Raw genomic sequence first — 24,104 nt, forward strand, 5'->3', positions numbered from 1 at the left:
TGACCTGCTAAAGGTCACAAATTTGTAGAACTGGGGTTTTATTACAGACCTCTTTAACCTGTACCATGCATCTTGAAATCAATATTAATGTAAAACTGAGATTCTGGGTATCTGCTATATCACGAAACCATTTTATTTAATATTTGTATTCATCAAGTTTAGGTTTCTCTCCCTTGTTAGGGCATAGTTTCTCTGTTCTGCAGGCATACAAGTGAATTTTTGCAGTTAAAACCTTTTAGAATAATATAAGTGTCAGCAACTCTGTGTCTTTGTATCTATTACAGGGTCTTTCGAATCAGGGCAAGTGACACCTAAGTTTGTGTGTGCAGATGTGAAGTAACGTGTAATTAAATTGCACTTGTGGAATAATAAGTTCTGAGTCAGGAGTGGCTCTGGGAACTGAAGTTCATTTACAAACTGTTTTCTAAAGCTAAGTACCCAATATACCCTTCAGCCAGAAATGTCTACAAGATCTTGGACATGATCTTGAAATATATAAGAGACAAAACAGAAAGCATTTTTCTACCTTTATGCAAAATTATAATGCATGAAATACTGGAAATAATGGAACTCTTCTCCATTTTTTCAGATTCTACAATTTATTCTTTAACTTGCTGGTGGGATACATCCACTATATACCCAGTTTGTTTTTAAGACAAAGGTTTCAAAAGATTCTAGAACTCTTACGTTATCTTTTAAAAACAGTGTCCTTGTGAGCAAAATACCAATCTAAGAAAATTTGGATTCCACTGCTGTCTCCTCCCCCACCCCCAGCCTTACCTCCACCCTCACCCCCACCCCAGAGCTGCTAGGAATATAGTAGGCACTTGATTCGTGCTTATTTGAATCTCATTTGAATTCACGGTGATCTTGTTACCGTTGTGCATGTTTCAGACTCCCAAGTTGCAAGTTGGAAGAAGACCCATTCCTTGCCCGCCCTTGTAAGGTGCTTTAGAAAGTAGGACCGTTGTAGAACCAATACATGTTCATGTTATACAAAGGAAACTAGTCTTGGCCAGTATGTGCTGGTTTCCTTAGGGCACTGAACGCTTGTGGCCACTTAAACCAGCCCATGCAGTAATCCTCTCAGCAGAAACAGTCTGGTCCACACAGGGAGTTAGTTCTTTCTCTTCCCTTAGTTATAATTTCTCTGTCAACCGCTTTCACCTCACCAAAGAAAACCTTTGAACTGCTCCTAAAATAACTACCATGCTTAACTTGTGCAGTTACCAAATCATGCTTTTTCCCATCATTCTCATTAAAATTCTCTAAGCAACATTGGTCTTAAATTTACAGCGGCATCTATTCATTCAGATTAATAGATACAGTTACACTAACATATAATATTTAATTATAACAATAAAACCTAACATTTGATCGAATGTCTGCTATGTGCCAAAGGATTAAAGTTCAGAACTAAATTTATTTCGGGGACAAGGGTGTGAATTTTGATAGTGAAACGGAACTGGTAATGTCATTGTGAATTTGTTAGAATGTTGTGTAATTGGCTGTGTTGCGTAGTTTCTCATGGTGAGATAATATAATTGTGGTGTTTGGCAGCTCTTCTTTTGTTACCTGCCAGATAGGTTTATGTTAGCCTCCAGGAGTCCTTAGACCTACCTTTGTATAGTTAATTCTCTGAGTCACTGTGAGTCTTCTTAAATGGTGGCAAACTACTGATCATTGTAGGTATAGGGACATGAGGTCTAAATGATGCGATAATTCATGTTTTTTAAAGGGAATTTACTACTTTTTTTATCTTGCTACAAAATTTCAATTTCTACCATCAAAAGTATTCAGTGTTTATATGTTTATGGTGCTATACAAATCAAATGGGTCTTTTAAGAACTTAAAATCTAGGGGGTTGGAGGGAGATGAAGAGGGTAAAGGGGGACAAGTATATGGTGATGGAAGAGACTAGACTTAGGTGTTGAGCACACAATGAAATATACAGATGATGTACTGTAAAGTTGTACACCTGAAACTTATATAATGTTATTGACCACTGTTACTCCAATAAATTTAATTTAACAAATCTAAAGTATCTAAAGGGATGACTATTACGAAACTTTTTTTTTTTTAAGTTTACATGTGTATTAAACAAACCCTAGATATTGGAAAAATATCAAAAAAGGTTTAGACAAATGAATTTCTCTGTGAGTACAACCAGAAAGAGAGAATTTGGCTATGGATTCAGAGAAACAAATTTTAGCATTTGCTTTTTGGGGAAAATCATTTTATGTTTTGCTTGATAAGAAGAGGGACATACAAGTAAGCGTCGGCATGTATCAAAATTCTTGAAGAGTTAATCCAACATAAATATAAAGAAGCTTACATGATTTATTTGAAATCTCTTTCAGGATTTCATTTCATTTATTTATAGCGGTTTCCTAGTCCTTTCCTTAGACTATGGGTCAAAAAGTATTGCCCTTTAGAAATCATTCTGTTACATAATATTGCTGTATTTGGGGGAGTATAAGATATTAAGATATAGGAGTACAGAAGTATTTTTTTTAGGAGGGGGAAAGGGACTACGCTATGCAATGGGTCTGAAACAAAGCTAATAAACTGGGGTTGAATGTACTTGGGTAATTAAACATACACCGAATGGTACTTGGTTTTTCTAAAATGGGTTGCTCACTACTTTCTCTTCTCTGCTTCCCACAGGAAACCAGTTTCCTCCAGTGGCAGCACAGGACCTGCCTTGTGTTTTTAAGGCTGGCTACCTTGAAAAACGCAGAAAAGGTAAACTAAGATTCCGATGGAAAATCTAAAAATGGTTTTATCCTTGGATAAAAGATGCTTGCAGTGTACGTGTGGAGCCAGTGTTCTCGTTAGGTGATTGAAGAGCTTTAAGACTCTGAGAAAATCTGGATGACGTTATCCAAACCAAAAAGTACAGCTTTTAGCTGTCAATAGTTTTTATAACCAGCATTTGCTAGGTTTTTAGTTATCAAACCCCAGTTATTTGTATCGATTCAGGAGCTGTCCCCTGCCTGTCAGAGGAAGGCGCAGGCCGTGACTGTCATCTCAGGGATGGGGTTTCTCCCCGCTGTCCGACCACCGGCCCAGGTTCCCCTGCGCCTCACCCGGCATACAGCGTGCCTGCAGTGGTCCAGCCCAGCCTGGCCTGTTTTCCACCATTTTCTACTCCTCGTTCAGTGTTCCTCTCCATTGGCCAGGATAATTGGGAGTTGACCATATGGTCTCACTCTTTCAACACCAATATATAATGGAAATGAAATACGGAGGAGGTGTGATGATATGGGAAATGAAAAGCAGAAAGTCTCTCCATTCCCATTCTGCTTATCTCTCAGGGACTCCCTTTGGGCCTTTCTATTTATATTCCATTTGCTTTCCTGAGCTTTTTAAGCTGACTTTTAAAAGCTGAAGGAGATAATAGAAATAATCTAGGTCAGCTCCTCCCCCTCCTTTTCATAACAGATGAGAAAATGAGACCCAGATGAATCCATTCTCTGCAGGCTGTAGAGTCAGATGCTGTGTGGACCGTCCCCAGCAGGAAAGTTGGTTCGCGTTCTGTTGACCCCATAAACGTGGCAGCCCCAGCTCTGCCTCACTTTATTCCTTTTAGCTTAGTTTTTGTCTCTTGAAAAGAAGACACAAATGCATTAGTCCTAGAATTTTAGAGCTAAACAGGAAACTTATAAATCATATTAACTAACATATCCTTTTACAATAAAGAACTGCCTGGCTGGTGTGGCTCAGTGGTTGAGCATTGGCCTATGAACCAGGAGGTCAGGGTTCGATTCCCAGTCAGGACACATGCCCAGGTTGTGGGCTCAATCCCCAGTAGGAGCCGTGCAGGAGGCAGACAATCAATAGTTCTCTCTCATCATTGATGTTTCTCTCTCTCTCTCTCTCCCTCTCCCTTCCTCTTGAAATCAATAAAAGAAATACATTTTTAAAAAGAACTGGTGTTACGTTTACATATGTTGTGTATATTATCTAAACTGTTTCCTTTCCCCCTTTATTGTAGATCACAGCTTTCTGGGATTTGAATGGCAAAAACGGTGGTGTGCTCTCAGTAAAGGAGTGTTCTATTATTATGGAAGTGACAAAGGTAATATTGGTGTTCAGTTATCTAAACTTCTGTTGCATGAGGGCTTGGGAGCTATGTTTCAAACCACCCCCCCCTTTTTTTTTGGTACGGAGTAAACTGAAAACAGATGGAGAAAGAATAACTGAGAACTTTAATAATTATAGTCTAAGACTGATTTATAATTCTATTTCATTATTTGACAAATTCTCCAAATTCCAGAATGCTCTAAAAGTTAATACAATTATGTTTTATTGAATTAGCCAAGAGAGTAAAATAACTCTCCATGTGGACTTTCACCGTAGCAAATACTTATCATCCAAGCTATAGTTGTAGAATCTCTGGAGAAGTTAAGACCATTAGGATTGTGAGAGTTTAGCTGCTTAAGCACTTTAGCTATGTTAACTTGTCTGTGCGGTAAGGTACTGTTATTAGTCCCATTTATTTTACTGTTTGAAACACTGAGAACAGAGAGGTTAAGTAGCTTGTTCATGGTCACAGAGCAGGTAAATGGCAGATCTGGGCTTTGAACATAGGCATAATGGTTAGAATCCGTACTATTAACCACTATTGTCACTAAATTTAGAAACAGCAATATATACCTTGTAACTTCATTTGCTAATTAACAAATCTCTTAGTCATAGTTTAGATCATTTTAACTTCATTATTTGAACAAATAAAGTCATAAAATATTGAAATTTAAACAGTATAAGTTTTTATCTTCCCTAGGAAAAGAAGGTCAGCAGTTGAATATTATAGAGTAAGGGTCATACAGAAATAGCTAACATTCATTTCCATAAAGGACACTTAAGGAGAAAAGAGACATAAAAGTTTAATATCACTGAATATAAGCTTTCCCATGGAATTCTTATCAGTGTTGTCACTTGTGTTGTTTGGAAATTTATGTTTCATTTGACATTATTTGAATATGTTAGTTATTTTCTTATTATAATACCAGAGGCCTAGTGCACGAAATTCTTGCATGAGTAGGGTCTCTAGGCCTGGCTGGCGATTAGGGCTGATTGGGGCCTTCCGGCTACCTGCCAGGGCCTGCCTTCATTCCATGCCGCTTCCTGGTGGTCAGCGCATGTCATAGTGAGCGATCGAACTCCCGGTCTTCTGGTCGAACTCCCAAGGGACACTTTGCATATTAGCCTTTTAAATATATAGATTAGGCAGATATGATGAGTCTATTTCAGATAAATTTGAAATACATGCATGATGCTAGAAGTTGATCTCACCTTTTGACTAAGAGAATTAACAAATTAAGAATGAATTTAGTTGGTAGTTTGCATTCTGTCACTAATTTACAATATGTTCAAATGTAATAATGGCATCAATGGAATATAAGCTATAAATAACTGTTAATAGGCAGCCTTCCTTAAGGGAAGTAGGTGATTTTGTCCAAAAATTTAGAGCCCAAGTTTAGTTATGATTATCATACGTCATTTATGTGCATTACTAGTATAGAAATACTAGAGGCCCAATACACAAAATTTGTGCAAGGGGCTCAGCCCTCCCTCGCAGCCCCAGCTTTGTCTGGTCTAATTAGCATATTACGCTTTTATTATTATAGATAATTTTGTACAGCATCATGAATTGAGATCAAGATCTTAGTACTTTTCTATAAAGAAATATCCCCAATTTTATAAGACCAGAGGAGGGAGGTTGCAAAACCTTATGGTTTGGTTTAGTTAGCCTTCTCATTTCTAATTTCTTTCTCAATCAATGAATATTAATGTCTATTTCCTCCACCCCAGTCCTAACTGGTATATACCAACTGTTAGGGCAGGGATTCGCCAGAGTTTCCCAAAAAACCCAAGGAATGTTTATGTTTATTTCAAAGGCTAATGTTCATTAAATAAATTCTAGGGCTTTTTTGGGTGGTGGTGGTGGTGGGTATTAGTTAAATTCCCATATCTAGTCTTATTTGTTGAAACCTTTTGGTAACAACATTCTTTGTAATTTGTGTTTTTAACTACTTTGTGATCCATTTAGCCAGCTCTACCACCACGAATTCTTAAAAATTATTCCAGCATTCCTTTCTTATGTGGATGCTTGAAGATCTGGTTTATACTTCTTTAAATTCTTCCCTGTCTGTTACTATGAAGCCTCCTGTTTCCATGGAGATTTCAAATCTGCTTTTAGTGGTTCTTTTCTCTGTGGCTGCTTCCTTTGGCCAGCTCTTTTCCTTTTAGGGACTTGGGGGAGGGGGAATCTATCTTTAGACAGTTTTAATTGCGTGTTTGTTATGATCCCAATGTCCTTCCTTCGTATCTTTTTCTTTCCAGGAAAATGTATGTGTCCTATGAATTTTTTTTTCCTCATGTGAAATTGGGTAACTGATTTGTACAGTCTTGTTTACCTGAACTTTGGAAAGAGCTGTTTAGATATATGAGAACTATAATCCTCCAACTAAGTAGGATTTAGATAAATGGATTAGAGAGGCGCAGAAGGAGTTGATACACTTACTAGGTTAAACTGTACTTGGTTACTGCTTGACAGATACATTGTTCATATTTGCTAACACACTGTGTGCGCCCAAAACCATTTTGACCCATCAAGAGAGTAATGGCTTAGAAAGAGTAGTTCCAGTCTCTAGGGTAAAAAATGCACTTACCTTTATATCCATAAATATTATCTGTATTTATTATTCATGGCCATTTGGGGCCCTTGAGTAATAAATATATATGGAGAGAGTACATATTTCATCACTTCATAAAATGGCATCCATCCTTTCATCTCCTTCCTCTTCCTTTGGTTGTTTGAATCTCATTCATCAAAATTGTTTGGTCCTACATGCTGACACTGCCATCAAGGTAGTCACTCATTCACTAATTCATTCATTTCTTTATCTGATAAAGGTCTATTGGATACTAGGCACTGGGAATCCTAAGATAATCCTGCCTTAGAGGTCCTCACAGTTTAAAAGAGAGGAAGAGAGGAAGTTGTGTAATTAGAAATGGGGGCTGGATGGATAAACTGATCATTTCAACCAGGTGTAATAAGTGATTTAAATAAACTGTCTTTGGATCACAAAGGAGGGGTGGCTAAGTGCCTAGGGGAGTTAGGGAATACTTTCTGGTGGAGAGGACATTGGGCCTTAAATAATGAGTAGGAGTTTGTCAGGTGATGAAGGGTACAATGGGCATTCCAGGCAGGGGAACAGCAGAGATTGTGAGTTGCAAAAAAAGCCTTGGATGAGATCAAAGAGATCAAAGCTGGAATCAAGGCAGAGCACAGAGTGAGTGAGGGGCGGGGGGCACATACAGCCAAAGGAGCGGGTCAGGATCTGATTAAGCCTAGGGCTTTATGGCCAGGTTTCGTTTTTAGGAAGCAATCGTAATAGTATTGTGGGGATGGATTGGAATGGAGAGAGAACGGGTCAACAGGATCATGTCAAAGGATTCTGAACCAGAGAGGCAAGAGAGGTTACCCCAGGGCTGCTGAGAGGCAGACCCTGCTGGCTCCACAGTCATGCTCTTGCCACAACCTGGTTATCATCAGCCCTTCAGCAAGCCTGTAAAGGATGGCTCATGGAGGAGCCTGTTACAAACCCACCTTTTGTTTTGGTTTTCCCTTTTTCTTTTTAACCTCCATATGATCTTGGATCCGCATAATGAACCTTCCTTATCTCTTCTCACTTTTGAAAGGGGAGTGGTTAGTTTGTAATATTCTCTTCTCTTCCCACGGAAGAGGTTTTTGCTGCCCCTACCCTCCACTCTCCAATTAAAGAAACTCCTAGTGCCATCCAGTATGTGGCAGCTGCAAGTAGCCTTGGTCCTACCAAATCATCCTAAATGCATCTCAGAAGTTATTTATTACACCGGGTGGGTGTAACTTGTTTCAGTGTTGTATCTTTTCTAATGACTAGGAGTCATTAGAAAGTTGGGCTTAATACAGATCATTTAAAATAAAACCTTTAGGTTGACAAGGAAATAAAATTTTTATTGAAATTGACCTCTGCTCTCTCCCTTCCGCCACAACCTCGCCATTGATAGGAAAAATAGGATATATCTGTTCAGTTTAGACAAAAATTATAAAGTGCCTTTTGATGTTGAAATAACATCAAAGTTCTCTTTGAATATTTAAAAATATTGTTAAAGGACAGAGTGTATGTACAATTGGAAGTCCTGTTGTTTTATAACGACAACGTTAGTAACAGCCCTAAAAGCTTACCATTTTCCCCTGACTTATTTGATAGAGGCAAATTCCTGGGTCAAGGCACCAGCATGTTATAATTATATGATAAATATGTATAAAATGTGTAAATGGAATAATATTTTTGAAATTTATAGTATAATTTTGTTTGTGTAAAGAAGGATAATACCTTTGTTATTGTTTAAGACAGGGGAATAGTTAATTCTACTTTTTAGCAGAATTATTGCAATTTTATAGGCTTTGAGGCCTTTGATATACAAATATTAACTATAATTTATCACAATAAAATGTGAAATAAAAGGCCTTTATTTCTGCCTTTATATGTAGTTAAGAGACCTTGTAACAGTATAGAGAAATTAAAATGTACACCTGATATTCGGTAGGATTTTATCAACATGTAGAGATATTCAGGTACAAATTAAGTCTTATGAAGGGTCTGATGATGACAAATCATGTTGGTTTGCAATAAACAGGATTCAGTTTGAATTAAAATATATCTACTTCCATATATAGGTTGAAGATATGTAGAGATTGAAGGTAGATATATTTTAAATCAAACTGTGCACTTCTATAACTATTATGGAGATATAGATACATGGATGTTGCTGTGCCTATCTGTGTGTATATATAGAGATAGATAGATACAGCGACCAGTAGACTTTCTTTGAACATCTGTGTGTCAGGTGTTATTAACACAAAGCGGCATAATACATCGGCTCAGAGGAATGGGCACAGAGGACCCATAAAACAGTAGGATATGTAGAAGCTGGCTCACCGGGCAGTAGGTGAGTGAAGGCTCTCAGCCAGGAAGGGATGGGGTCAGGTTGTTACATGTCGGGAGTCTGGCCTTTCCTGTCTAAGGGACAGTTCAAGTTTGTAAGCACTGAAGGTTAGTAGATGGCATGAGAAACTCTGATTGGGTGTTGGAAAGATCACATTGACAGCTGTCAGGAGAAGGTGAGACTGAAGGCAGGATGTGTTCCGGAGCTGAGAGTGGCTGAGAGGTTGCACCAGCTCACATGCGTGAAGGAGCTGCAGGTTATCTGAAACGTGATAGCCGCTCTCCCCTGCACGCGTAGCAGCCGGACCCTTTATTCTCTCACTATCGTAGGTGGGATACGAAGATGTTCTCTGTGTAATGTTTATCTTAGCAATAGCTATGTGCTGCGATCAGCTAATAGACCAGTGGTCGGCAAACCGCGGCTCGCGAGCCACATGCGGCTCTTTGGCCCCTTGAGTGTGGCTCTTCCACAAAATACCACGGCCTGGGTGAGTCTATTTTGAAGAAGTGGTGTTAGAAGAAGTTTAAATTTAAAAAATGTGGCTCTCAAAAGAAATTTCAATCGTTGTACTGTTGATATTTGGCTCTGTTGACTAAGAGTTTGCCGACCGCTGTAATAGACCATATCACAATTATTACCTGAATTTCAGTTGTAGAGAAAAACAATAGGTATAGTCAAAAAAGGAGAAACGGGGCTTTAAATTCCCGTTCTACAGAAAGGCCTGTAATGTATTTGTTCTCTTATTTACAGGTGCTTCATACTGTCGTGTTATCAATCATATTTATGCCTGTGGTTGAAAATGTGTGGCTGTATAAAAAAAAAACAAAAAACAAAAAAAACAACCACTTGATTTTTATTTTAAAGAAATGAAAATGTTTGGGAAATTCCTAAAATTTCCTCTCCCAGATCATATGAGCCAAACTCTCAATTCTAACGAACATGCTTCCCTTTGAGCCCATCAATATCACCTGTGTTTATTATTCAGAGCCGTTTGGGACCTTTAAGTAAAAACACATATAATTTGATATTTCCTCACAGTATAACTCCAAACACCACAAGTATATTGCTGAATTAACATTAGCAGCTGTATTTCTACGAGCTGTATAAACAAGGAAAATGTTCATATGTCTTTAACTGAGGGCCCAGAACAACTTGTTAATCAGTTTAGGAAAGTGTTTTGGAAGGGTTTAGTATTAAGGTGTGTACTTTCCCTCTTGCCTGCCCATTAAACGAGCATTAATACTTACGGAAATAGCGTGAGTTACTCATTAGGGGGAAGGCCTCAAGTACAAGAAGCAGGCATCGAAAACTTCTGAACACATTGCATAGCTTCCTGTTCCCTAGTCATGTGTCCCAAGGTAGCATTCTTGGTAAAAACAACAGACACTAACTTTGTTCAACTACGTAGAAAAGGAGATTATCGGGAGGATATCGACTCTCCGACAGAATTGATGGGAGGGCCAAACAACCAGGCTCAGAAAGCAGGCAGGGACTCAGGGAGGGAAGACGGCGAGGACTTCAGCCCCGGTGTGGCCTCGGGGAGACACATTGCTGGGACACACGCCTGCCCTGTGATGCTGCCATTGTGCACCTGCTCCAGCCGGTGAATGCCTCTGCCCTGAGGATGGATTCTGAGCTCCCCTCGGATCCTTCTGTTACTCCAGGTGTAGGTCCCAGGCTGGAGTATCTGCTTGGCTGATCGGATCAGGGAAAATCCACCTCATTCCGGCATCTGTGGGGGGGAAGCTGGCTGTGCCCTGACAGTCCCAGGACTAACATGGGAAAGCTACCTGGATTCCGGGGATCCTCAAATGACGAATGCCCACTGCTTATAGGAATGCTAGGTGATTTGGTATGATTTAGTTATGTTTATACTGTATGTAAGATGGTAGGAAAATAGTTGGTGTTTTAAGCATATTTTCTGAGAGCCAATAAAGAAGAGAAAAAGGAAATATATTTGCAAGAAAAATAGGACTGATTGGATTTTGGTAGGTGGTAGTGGGGTGGAGGGAGGAAACATGGGGACAGTGGATGAAGAATGATGTTTAGTTTTCTGGTTTGGTGGCTCAGTTAATGGAGGGGCCACTTATTGAGAGGGAGGACAGAAAAGAAGGATCGCACGTGTTCTTTCTTAAGGTGATCTCCACTGTGGGCACGGTATATTCATTGTGTCTACAGGACATTTTACCAGATAGTGAGCAGATGAAGATTTGGATGTGCAGTTCTGAAGCTGGACTAACATGGGAATTACGAGTCACAAGCATGTTGATAGGAATTTAATCCTTGGGATCGGGTGCGGTGCCCAGTGAAAACTGTGAAGTGGGGAAGACAGGGATTTAGAGCATAACCCTCATGGTTGCGTGAGAGATGGGCACAGGGAGGGGAGCCCAGAAAGCAGCTGAGGAAGTTGGACCCAAGTTGCAGAGGAAATGCAAGAAAATGTTTATCTTCTCTACTGAGACTTCCTAAATTACATGTTCTAGAACAGTGGTCAGCAAACTCATTAGTCAACAGAGCGGCAAACTGCGGCGGCTCGCGAGCCGCAGTTTGCCGACCACGGTTCTAGGACAATCGTTTTTCAAGCATTAAATGTCTATCAAAATCACCTGGTGTGCTTGTCAAAAATTTGGTTTCCTGGACCCACCTCCAGAGATTTCTAGATAGCAAGTGCAGAGTGGTAGCCATTGCTGCATTTTTTAAAAAAAATATATATATATATTTTATTGATTTTTTACAGAGAGAATGGGAGAGGGATAAAGAGTTAGAAACATCGATGAGAGAAAAGCATTGATCAGCTGCCTCCTGCACACTCCCTACTGGGGATGTGCCCACAACCAAGGTACATGTCCTTGACCGGAATCGAACCTGGGACCCTTGAGTCTGCAGGCCGACGCTTTATCCACTGAGCCAAACCGGCCAGGGCTATTTCTGCATTTTTAACTGGCATCCAAGATGGTTGTAACATAGGTGATACTGGATATGTACCTTGAGAAACGCCTTTCCAGGAGACAGTGAGACAGCAAGGCTTTGGAATCAGACTTACGTTAGGGTCCTGGCTTTTACCACTTACTGGTTGTGTGGCCATGAGCTAGTTGGTTACTTCCAGGCTTGTTTTCCCGTCAGTGCTGGAGATACAATAAAAACCTCTCTCTCAGAATTATTCCAGGGTGTATAGGAGATATACTCCATTAAATTCCTGGCATACAGAAGGAGCTCAGTAAACGTCAGTTGTCTTTTTGACACTTGAAAAACCCAGAACACCGCTGTAAACCTAAAAGCCGGGGGAAAAGAAGAAGGAAATAGCTATCATCAACCTCATGCGTTTTGTTTTGTAAGAAATCAGAGCCACCTGCTTTTTACCTTGAGCCTACTGAATTAGAATTGTGTAAAATTAAGTTACTGATTTAATAGATTTCATTATCTAGGCTTCTCCTGGCAGCCTTTAGTTCTATAGACATTAAATGCGAACAGCACGATATAGGCAAGGTGAAAGTGTGAAATAGAAGCTGAGGGAAATTTAATAGAGGGACAGACACCTAAAGAGTCCTGAGGGCATCGATGTGTTGTAACAATATAAAAACTAACATTCACGTTAATACTGCTAGATCATCAAGGAAATGTTAAATTATGTTTAAAAGAATAATTTAAGAAGTGGGGAGATACATATTTCAGAAAGATTTCCATTACAATTACTAACATTTTAGAGCTTGGGCACTAAAGGAATAACCCTCTGCTATTTGGGAAGTTCACTGAAATGAAATATTTTATGCATCTTTTAAAGTCTGGGTAGATGAACTTATATGACCGTATTTCTCTTGTGATTGACAGGTTACTATTTTTAACAATCTGCCTCGAGTCAACAGGTGACCTTGAAACGATCCCTGCACGGGGGAACTAACCTATTTATAAATTATTATGAATTGCCATCGAATGCTAAGGTTTCTCCTTTGTCTCTGTCTCAAAGAGAGGCTGAGTTGAAGGGAGAAGACCAGGGTCTTATCATAGCCATATTTTGTTCATTTCATGTCTTGAGCTTCCTAGCTCACACTGGCTAATTGGAAATATGGCGCATTTATGGTTATGGATTTGCAAAAGCTATTGAGAAAGAGTAATAAATGTCCCTCCATTTTCTTCAGTCTTTCTGGTACTATACTCCTACCCCCACTTGGGTGTTTATATGATTATCCTCTAATACTCAAAAATCAACTGAATAGGTCTAGGTATAAGTTGCTTCTGACTACTTTCATGTCTTGTAGTGAAAGTTTAATCCATTTGCAGTCTAGTGGATCATTAATGTTTCTTGAGCACTTAAATTTGTATTGAGTGAGTGTGCGTGTGTGTTTCAATGAGAAGGCAGAAAAGGTCTGGTAAGGTGTTACTAGCTTCTGTCTCATTTTACCTATAATGCTACCTCACTTGTTTTAAGTGTTCAGTATAAATTTGTTGAATGAGTGGATGAATGACTTAGTCTTCTTTGAGAATATTAGAAGAACCAACTGTGCTTAACCATTCATTATTATTGTTGTTATTGTTCCCCAGTATTATTGTTCTAGCTAGGTATTTTGCAAAATATGTCCTGGGAGTACCATTCCATAAAATGTTCTGTGAAAAAGGGTTCCGTGGACAAGTAATTTTGGGAAATGCTGCATTCTAAATCTTTCTCCTAGAAAGTCAATTAATATGTGAATATATTAAGGACCTCAAGAATGCCTGCACTAACAAAACCTGTTTAAGTTTATTTAATTCAGAATTTCCCAAACTTACTTGATCATAGAAACCTATTCATATCCCACAAAGCATATTTTGGTAAATGCTGTGTTAATTTTTAGAATTTTTCTGAGTTCATTGTACACTGTTTCCACAAAGCAAACTTCAAATTTTTGAATCTGAATTGTTTATTCAGTCAACCAAAGAGATGTAAATTATGAATAAATATGATTAGAATGTCCAGATTTAAGTCAGGGATTGCTAACTCAGATGATTTTTCCATTGGATGTTTTGAACAAGATGCAATCCCAATAACCTTTTAAAAATGTATGTTACTCAGGCATTAAATTAGTATATTTAAGAAAAGAACATATTATTTGATACATTGAGCTGAGAGAGCCCATCACCCCACGATATGGAAGCATTTTTATATTTGCCCTGAGCTCAGTAAGGAAGACAGCTGTCCTTATTATTTAAACTAGGAAATAATCTAGGAAATAAACCTATAGCTGCACAGCTTTTCTATGACAATGACATAACTGGGTGAAATAGGAAAGCTAATTTTATTAGATCAGAGTGTCAAATCCATTGTTGTATTCCTGCTTTATTTTTCTTTAATATCTGACTGAAGCTCAACTCATCTTTTCTTTTGACACTTCATCATATGAGATTCAAATGTGCTTTATTAGTTTAATTGTTCACTGACTGGTTAAGAAACCTACTTTCTTTGGTTTGGTTTTAGTAACTAATGGTTCTCTACTTGCTTTACCACTCCTCTCCATCCAAATACTTTGTTTTCCCCTCACATCTTTTAATAATTAATTTTGTTTTGTTCTGCTTTGTTTCTTAAATTTAGAGTTTAATTCATGTGAATTTAGAAATTTTTTAAAAGAAAATTTGCATTTTAGAGGCTTTAGGGGGATGGTGAGGGAGGATGGTGATGAGAAGAGATAGTGGTAAATAAAGCCCAGCAATCTTCATCTAGTCAGGTTCCCCACTGGCTTACCAAGTCTGAAAGAACCACGGGTTTGTGGAGGAAAGTCAAGAGTTCCAGTTCTTGAAATTTTTGTACATAAAAGTATCCTATTTCCATAGATGCTTCTAAAGAAGACCACTATCTTCAGACCTCTTCCTCCAGTTCACTAATATATCCTTTTTAAACCCAACCATCCCAAATACTTATGTGCTTTTAGAATTAAAAGTGATATCTGGAAACATTATTTAAGCATTATAAGCAATATTACCAAAAATGACTTTCAGAATTGACAAGGAAAATCTAAATAAAAGATAATTGGCCATTTGTACCCAACTGTAATAAATGAAATTTTGACTCTCATTTTTATCTTCCACAGACAAACAGCAGAAAGGTGAATTTGCAATTGATGGCTACCACGTCAGAATGAATAACACTCTTAGGAAGGATGCAAAGAAAGATTGCTGCTTTGAAATCTCTGCTCCTGATAAACGTGTCTATCAGGTTGGAGTTTTTATGTTGTTTTAAAATTAAGTTGATAAAATGTTCTGATTTCATTTATAAAGACATTAACATTTTGTTGAAACAACTCTCCCTGACATGTTAATAATAAAAAAATATTGGTTTTTATACATTGAACATTCATAGAAGAGGTAATACATTTTAAAAAATTCAGATTAGTTTCAAGTGATATCTTCTTGAAAGAGAACAAGCGAATATGTAATTTATCAGTTACCTCACATGTTGCATTTTATGTCTCTTTTAATAGAATTGTGTGATTTCTTAAAAGAATTGCATAGCAGAAAGAGTAAAATTATCAAAAGAAAACTATCAGAGTGTTAATGCAGATTGCATGGCTTGGGGTTGTGGGAGAAAATGAAGGTAAGGGCACGAATGAGCTCTGCAATTCAGGAGCTATCAGTGAGCATCAATATGGAATGTATGTTTAATAAGTTTTAAATATCTGAGATTGCAGTTGAAAGCCAGTTAATTAAGTTGTCAGATAGTGTGTTGGAATCTGACAAGAACATTTTTAAGAAAACTGTACCCAGCAGTCTAAAGAAATTCATGGGTGTCTTCTAATTGTCAAGGGCAAATTTTGTTCATCAGTTCTGTCTTTGACATTGATGAAGAGAAGCAGCTTTTTTTCCAGCACAGCTGCCAGCTGCTGATCAGAGTTTCAAATCCATCATCCTCTGCTTCAATTACGTAAATTTGTCAAAATTAACTGTACATTATAAGAAGCATCCTTGCAAGAAAAGTAGTACTAGACATGAAAAGAATTACTAATGGTCTGCAAGAAATGATAAGAATGGGACATACTTTCTTTTCTACTGTGGTGATTTTTCTTGTTATTGTTTGTTTTTTATTAGTTCACAGCAACTTCTCCCAAAGATGCCGAAGAATGGGTACAGCAGCTGAAATTTGTATTACAAGGTAAGAGCAATCAATTGAACAAGTTATTGCAGCCTTTAAATACTGAATAACTGAAGGATTTGGATTTTCGTATGTCAAAAGCTTATTGAATTTCTGTGAGAATGACCAAGGGAACATGACTGGTATTAATAACAGACCATTGACCGCAGATTTAGAAAAGTATTCTGTAAATTCCAATTGGCAATTTGAAATTCCCATGTTTATGCACCAATCAGTTTTTTAAAATGTTTTAAGTTAAGGATAAAGCATATAGTGATATTGTGATTTTGTAGGGCTACATTCATTTAGAAAATAGGGTTTTGAAAAATCTCTTTTGCATTTTTTACAAGTCATAAACAAGTAAGAATTAATGAGTTTGATGGCATTATACATTCAAGATGTTTGCTTCCCAAAACGTGTGTTGTAGATATGGGATCTGATATTATTCCTGAGGAGGATGAAGAAGGAGGAGAATTATATGATGATGTTGATCATCCTCTACCAACCAGCAGTTCACCAGCTAGCAGTCAACCAATTGATGATGAAATTTATGAAGAACTTCCAGGTATTTATTGTCTGGTTATTCATTTAGGATTTGGGGACTTTTATTTACTTTTAATGTCATCAAGTTGACAACTTAAGTAGAAAATGATGAGCTATTAAGAACAAGGACAAAAAGAATCTTTAAAATTCTATTTTACAAAAAGGGTTCTGCTTGAGGTATTTCAAGTGAGTGGATGTACACTTATGAAAAGTGAACGGAATGTTAAAGTGAAGCAGATACAGTCCTAATCTCACGGGACTTTTGGCTCATTAGCATTGTTTATGCTACATAATTTTTTAATTAAAAAATTGACTTGCTTTACAGTTTTTTCCACGAACTCACACATCATTTTTTATTTATACATCTTGGAACTTCCATTAACCAGAAGTTCTATGCACACCCCATATGTCAACAACTTCTGCCTCACGTATTCCACCTCGCTCTAGTGTTTGGCATTGTCTTAGAGGAATATTGTTGAACTATAAACAAAGGCCCTTTGAAGATTGGATTTTTCTTATTTCATATTTCATCGATATGAATGTTTTCTTATTCTACGTTTTTAAGCATGCTTTAGTGTTTGTATGCCTTGGTATCTGTTACATAACAAAATTAATTGTCTATCACTTATAGTTTTAAGGGTCAACCTAAAATAGAAAGATAGGCATGTGGAACCTAGGATACTTAGAATGTGAAAACATTCATGGAATTATTGCATTATTCTAGATGAAATGAGCCCCTTTTCTGGCCATTAAAAATCTGCAGAGAATAAAAAGGATTATAAGCAGTATAATCCTTTAACATCATCTAGAGAGGCTATTTTTCTCTGAATAGAACAATTTAATGACATAGTGTAAACCTTAAAATTGATTTCAAAAATACTTAAAATGTTCCAAATTAATGTACAAATGTCATTTTCATTGAAGTCAGTAGAGCATAGTAACTAGCACATGGACTTTAGAATCAGAAAGAACTTTAAATTCTGGCTGTACCATCTAGCCCAGTGACTTTAAAAGTCAATTTCTTCACTTATAAATGGGAAGAATATCATGGTGGGGGCAGGGGGGAGGGAGCTAATGTAACTAAAGCTCTCAGCACCATGCTTGAATCATAGAAAGTCCACACTAAATTGTACATCACTATTATTTTCATTATTGTATCTGGTAAATTCTTACCAATGCTTATATGAGGTTAAAGAATAATTTTCTGAACAAGTAAGAATTAGTGATTTTTAAAAATATATTTTTATTTATTTCAGAGAGGAAGGGAAAGGGAGAGAGAGATAGAAACATCAGTGATGAGAGAGAATCATTGATCAGCTGCCTCCTGCACACCCCACACTGGGGATCGAGCCCACAACCCAGGCATGTGCTCTGACTGGGAATCGAACCGTGACCTCCTGGTTCATAGGTCAACGCTCAACCACTGAGCCATGCAAGTCGGGCAAGAATTAGTGATTTTAATGGTATTATACATTCAAGATATTATAAAAACTACTCAAAATATATGTCTGCATATTGTCTTTCACTACCCTAGAAGAAGACGATTCGTATAAAAGCATACTTTTGTGGGGAATAGTAATCTGTATACTTTTGTTAATTTTAATGAGCTATGTGTTTATAGCTCCACCTTTCTGATTTATCATAAGGAAATGACATCTGCCATAGCATTAGTCATCCTCAAATAGGGAAGAATATTCTCTGCTTGCTTTTATCACACCATATCATCAATACAATTATTTTAGTTTAAAAATGTTCTTAAGAGCTTGTGAGAATGTATACTGATGTCAAATGGAAGAGTATACTCTCTTTAAATATATTATTGTCATGTGCATTTCACTCCTTTAAAACCCTGCAATGAATGAGTCACATTACAGTTGTTGATTAGCTGTTAATTAAGTTGTGTTTCTTCAACTTGATCATTCTCTCCTCACGCTCCCAAATAAAATATTGGTAAAGAATAAAGATCAAATATTCATAGTCATTTTTGTAAGAAAGGCCCAGTGAAAATCTCCTAGATGTAGCTTAAAATCTCAAAAATATGAAACATCTTTTATTTCCTCTCACTACAGATGTTCTTCTTTTCCCCTTTTTTTTTTGGCCTGGAGCCATATGATTGTTGGAAAAAACTGGTTACTCTTTAGTCTTATTTCTTGCTGAGGTACTGGAAGAAACCTAAGCTGCTCTGGGATTCCGTGGCCCCTGCCTGGGACCCCAGTTGCTGTACAAAGTGATTGAGCTTGTAGGGCCTGCAACTGTGCCCCCCAGAGGGAAGCTGGTGCAGGCAGCTGAGGAATGTCTAGTCTTCTTTCTTCCCCAGTGGAACCGAGGCCCGCGTCAGCATCTGCACGGTTCAAGTTTGTCAAGTTTCAGCCAGTTGCTACAGAAGGGGGTTTTCTTAGTAAAAGCCCTAAAGTTGTCTCTTAGAGTTAGAGCTTTTGTTTAATAATTAAATAATTACACATCTAAATTTAATTTAATAATTAAACATCTAAACCTAGAAAGGTAACTTTTTTCCTTTAAAAAGAAAAAAATCCTGCCTCCAGGATAAAAATTAAGCTAATTGCTTTCATTTAGGTGAGATAGGAATATAATTCTGAGAGGAAGTGAAAACAGTAGAAAAGCAGTGAACGTATTTACAAACTGTTGGTGTTTTTCCAGTTCTGTACAAAGAACTGCATTTCTCAGAAATCTGACTGGTTAAATTCCCAGAATTAATAAATATGACCATTTCAACACAACTTTCTGTCAATTTCGTATAGTTGAAAACTAATCCCCTTCGTTGAAAGATAAAGCCTATAGTATGTTTGAAGAAAAATCTAAGCATTCAATATATATTACTTTAAATCACAGAGTTCTACTGAGAAAGTACAGCTCTTATTCTAATAAATGTATTTTAATGTAAAATAAACCTGCAGAGTTTAAGTCTCAAGAGTAAGAAGAAGAAAACACTGTTTAAAAAATTGTATTGCAAAATATCCCTTGAAAAATGTTTATAATCTATGGGAGTATAAGTAGTTTCATTGTAATTGTTTTTCAGTTAGAATATTCTAACTTTATTACAGCAGCTTCTCTTTAATTTCTTGTTCATTAATTTTTAACTAACTTCATAAAAGAATAAGAATAAATTTTTAAGATTTCTTTGCATTTAGGGGATTTTACATATGTACAGAAGAGTTGAGAGTGCGAGATTTCTGGGGAATATTAAAAGTATGTACCTTTTCTTCAAATACCCTACTGTTTTGATACCTTTTATGTCTTAGGACCTATTAGCACAGGCCAAGTCAGGTTTGCTTACATTGTGATATAACTCCAGCATGTTTGTGTTTGCAGAGCTAATGTATTGATCAAAGGGCATTAAACTGTTCCATAACACAGTAATGAGTTCATTTGGCTTAGCACGAATTTCAGAAGTAATTGCTCATTTTTTTCCATTAGAAATGTGGAGGAGCATTTTTATTTGATTTTTGAATCATGAAAAGAGAAAACAGTACGTGGGAAATTGCCGCAGAAATTAACCCAACTTGATCATCTTTTCTAGTTACCATGTCACTTGCTTTTTTATTTTTTTATTTTTTATGTCAGGAAATTATGCAGAAGCAACAGAAACAAAAAAGATTTTTCTAGATATAGACTGAATAGAATTATCCCAGTAACAATAATGGAAACCACTCATTAGTCTATTAATCTGTAGCTTTCAGGGGAATTGCATTTGAAATCCTTCTGGCAAGTGGACTAGCGGGAAGGTGGCAACATTAAGCAGGAAGACAAATTTCCAGTTCCATTAACCTGTTTTTTAAAAGCGTTAATTCATTCCTTTTTAAAAATTTTAATGACAGATTGAACTATTCTGAGCCAGAAAAGGATGTTTTTCTCATTTGATCATTCAATTTCATTTTAAATTTATTCAGTCCAACTATCTGTATTGAAAATGAAATATGAAGCAAAAGGCAGCTGTTAATTTTTTTTTTTTGCAGTAAAACTCGTATATATACATAAAAAAAGAATAGTTTGGGTATTTAAATTTGTAGTACTCTCCAGCAAGTGGACACAAATGCTAACATCATCAATAAGTAGTTAAAACCCCTAAAATGAATTCCAGCTCTATTTTCTTGCTGAAAGATGATCAGTCATATTACCAAGTTAATATATGCCTCTGGTATTAACATCATTATAAGTGATGGTATGTTCTGGTTTCACCAAAGAATTTTTTTCATTCCTTCTTTAGAATTCAATGGGAAGATCCCAGTTGACTTTCATGGAACCACATATATTCATCATTTTAATATGTTAATTCAGGCAGTCTGCTGGCATTCTTTTTTCTAAACTATGGTACTGAATGATAAAGTTATAATATATGGTGTGATTAATTTTTTTTCACAAGTAATTAACTAGATGAGAGTCCATTTTTTGGATGGTTTTAGCTCTGAACTCTGCTGGGAGGGTTATCTGAAGTTATAGAATATAAGGAAAACGTTCATAAATTAGGGTCACTGCACACATCTAATGGTTTATATTTTTATCTTTGTTGAGTATAATGTGGTTTTAGTGTTATTATAGAGTTGCCGATTTCATCTAATTTATCTAGTTAAGAGGATGTACTTTTCAGTACATATAGAAGACTCATGGAAACTGATGGTATAAAAGTTCACAATTGAAATCTCAACACATTTTAATGAATCTGTATCAAACAGACTATGTTCTTTAACTACAATGAAATTTAATTAGAAATTAACACTGAAAAGATAGTTAGAATTACCCAAGCCCCACCCCCTCCCCTATTTTGGATGCTGAAAAATAATCTTCTAAAGAGCTCTGGAGTTTAAAGAGGAGCTCACAGTGGAAATGACAATGTGTGCAGTTCTGAGAGACAATGAAAACAGTGCAGATAAAAACTGGTGGCCCTGTGCTTTACCCATAGTTCCAGGGAAATGGGGATGAATAAGACATATGAGAATTATCCTTAAAGAACAGGAGATGAGGGAACAACCAGAAAAAAAGACTATGAAATAAATGTGTTTAAAATGATTAAAGAGAACAAAAGAAGGAATAGAAACTTCAACAAGAGAAAAGGACTCTATGAAAAAAGATCAGATTTTTCTTTTTAAAGAACCAAGTTGAATCACTAGACATTATTGACTGTTTGAATTATTTAGCCACCAAATTCTAAATTTTGCGACTCACATATTTATGTTTACATTGCTTAGGGTACCCATTAGAATCATATTAAAAATTCTGAACCAAAAGGTAACCAAATGTCTACCACTCTAATCAGACTAAAATGCTAACATTTATAAAGCAAGAAGAACAATTACACTAATAGGGCAGGCTATTAAGATTTTTCTATGAACCTTAGATGAAGAATCCTAAAATGGTGCCACAGGTCAGTTATTCACACTGTAGGTTTTGTATCTGTACCTAATTGAGTCCTTTATCTGTGAGCCCCAGACCTCTCAACAATTAGTTTCAAGGCATTGCTTCCGATCACCTCTGTATCAGACTTTGTAACTGGAGTCTTCATTCCGCAGATATGATTTGCATCCCATGTAGAATATAAGCAGATCAGAGCTTGCCTTTGTTTTCAATTCCTTCATGCTTTCAGAAGACAGAATATGATAAAGTTTGTAGTGGCTTCACAAAAATGTATTTGTTTTTTTTTTTTAGCTTCCAGAACACACACACACACACACACACACACACACACACACACTCACCCTCCACGAACACACTCAGACTGCAGCAGGAGAGCAGCAGGCTCCACTATTTTTGCAGATAGGTCTGCTGGGAATATCAACTTCCTAAGAGAACTCAGCTGCTTACTTTAAAGCCATGATTAATAAGAATGGACAAGTTCAACAAAATGTCAGTGATAAATATAAACGCTCTTCATATCTGGCCTCAGCAAGTGCTACAGTTGAATAAGTACAAAGCCTTCAATAAAGGGTGGGGGAAGCAGTCTAACTTAATTAAGCTTAAGTGAAATTTTACTTTGATTTTGTTTCAGATAAGACATTTTTTCTGTAGATTTGCTCCTCCTTATTGGAACCTCATTAGAACTCTTACAAATAACAACTCCTTCAGGCTTGCGGCCCATTGGCTGCGAGTTTGACATGCTTGCCGAGCCCCTTGTTCCTTATTACAGGAGGTGAGGAGGGGCAGAGCATTTTTCTCGGGGTGAACAAGGAGACTCGGATGCAGAGCTGCATTTGCGGGCTCTCTTTGGAACCAGGTCCCACTTCTCCTGCCCCCTTGTCTGGGCCTCTTCTCATAATCCTACAGCTCAGTTCTGTTTCTCTTTAGCATTAAATTCGTGGGAGGGCTTAGTTCGGCCCCTGTCTTCATGGTGTCTGTTCACCTGCTCACTCCCTCACCCCTGGCACTTCCGTTTTCCATCCTTATCCCTTAACTAAACAGCTTCCTCAAAGTCACCAGTCTTCCAGTCAGTGGTCTCTGTCCTCAAGTTCATCTCTGGAAATTTTATTTTCCTGGCCACCACTTTCTTTTTGAAACTGTCTCCTCCGTTGGCCTTTCCCATTTTGTTTTCTTGTTACAGTTAATATTTATAAATAAAGACCTTGGCACTGTTTTATTTATTTTAAAATTTATTTATTTCAGTTGCCTCCCATTCAAACCCTAACCAGGGAGGGGGAGGGAAAGGGGGAGAAAAGGAGAGAGAGAGAGAGAGAGAGAGAGAGAGAGAGAGAGAGAGAGAGAGAGAAACATTGATCAGTTGCCTCCCATACTCATGTCAACCAGGGATCAGTCCCGCAACCTGGGTCTGTGTCCTCACTGAGAATTGGACTCACAACATTTCGGTGTATGGGATAAGGCTCCAACCAACAGAGCCACCTGGCCAGGGCCCTTGGCACTGTTTTAGATTTCCTCTTTTCCTGATGCTTGCTGATGGTTTCAAATGGTTTTTCCTATTTATCCTTTATTTCTGTAATAGTGAAGCTTTTTGTTTCTACTCTGTCTTTTCTTCTCATCATTTGTTCTTATCATTACGCATTTAATTAATTGCTTCAACAAATGCTTGTTGAAGGTTTAGGCATAAAAAAGGCAGGCTTGATGGTCTCTATTAAGATAATGACAGATTATCTTATCTAAGTGCTACAAAGATAAGAGGATGGCATGAAAGGAGGAACTGTTTTATATTCCATGGTCAAGGATGAGGTGACATGTAAACTGAAACCTCTGAGATAAAACTAGCAAATGCAACAAACCACATGAAGCACCTTCTAGGCACAGGGGACCCCAAGTGCTGCAAAGGCCCTGAGGCCGGAAGGTGCTGAGGGTTTGGGAATCAGGAGGAGAAGCACAGGGAGCCATGCAGGCAGAGGTCAGAGAGAGCCTGGAGAGATGGGTGGGAGCCAGGCCAAGCAGGAACTCTGTAGGACAGAACTGACCTTTAACACAGTCTTGTGAGCATAAATGACAGTCGAGAGATGTGCGCTGAATTACTAAGGTG

General features: G+C 37.4%; 1 protein-coding gene across 3 annotated transcripts in view; it reads left to right on the forward strand.

The window, feature by feature from the left end:
- SKAP2 (src kinase associated phosphoprotein 2) overlaps nt 1-24,104 on the forward strand; it is a 159,207-nt gene that overhangs the window by 79,253 nt on the left and 55,850 nt on the right. For all 3 annotated transcript variants that reach the window (XM_054726072.1, XM_054726071.1, XM_028155430.2), the window contains exons 5-9: nt 2,668-2,745; nt 3,998-4,081; nt 15,060-15,184; nt 16,054-16,117; nt 16,524-16,661. In XM_054726072.1, the coding sequence (XP_054582047.1) occupies nt 2,668-2,745; nt 3,998-4,081; nt 15,060-15,184; nt 16,054-16,117; nt 16,524-16,661 (489 nt within the window). The remainder of the gene's footprint in view (nt 1-2,667; nt 2,746-3,997; nt 4,082-15,059; nt 15,185-16,053; nt 16,118-16,523; nt 16,662-24,104) is intronic.

This window comes from Eptesicus fuscus, chromosome 14 (assembly GCF_027574615.1).
Source record: "Eptesicus fuscus isolate TK198812 chromosome 14, DD_ASM_mEF_20220401, whole genome shotgun sequence".
Classification (NCBI taxonomy): Eukaryota; Metazoa; Chordata; class Mammalia; order Chiroptera; family Vespertilionidae; genus Eptesicus; species Eptesicus fuscus.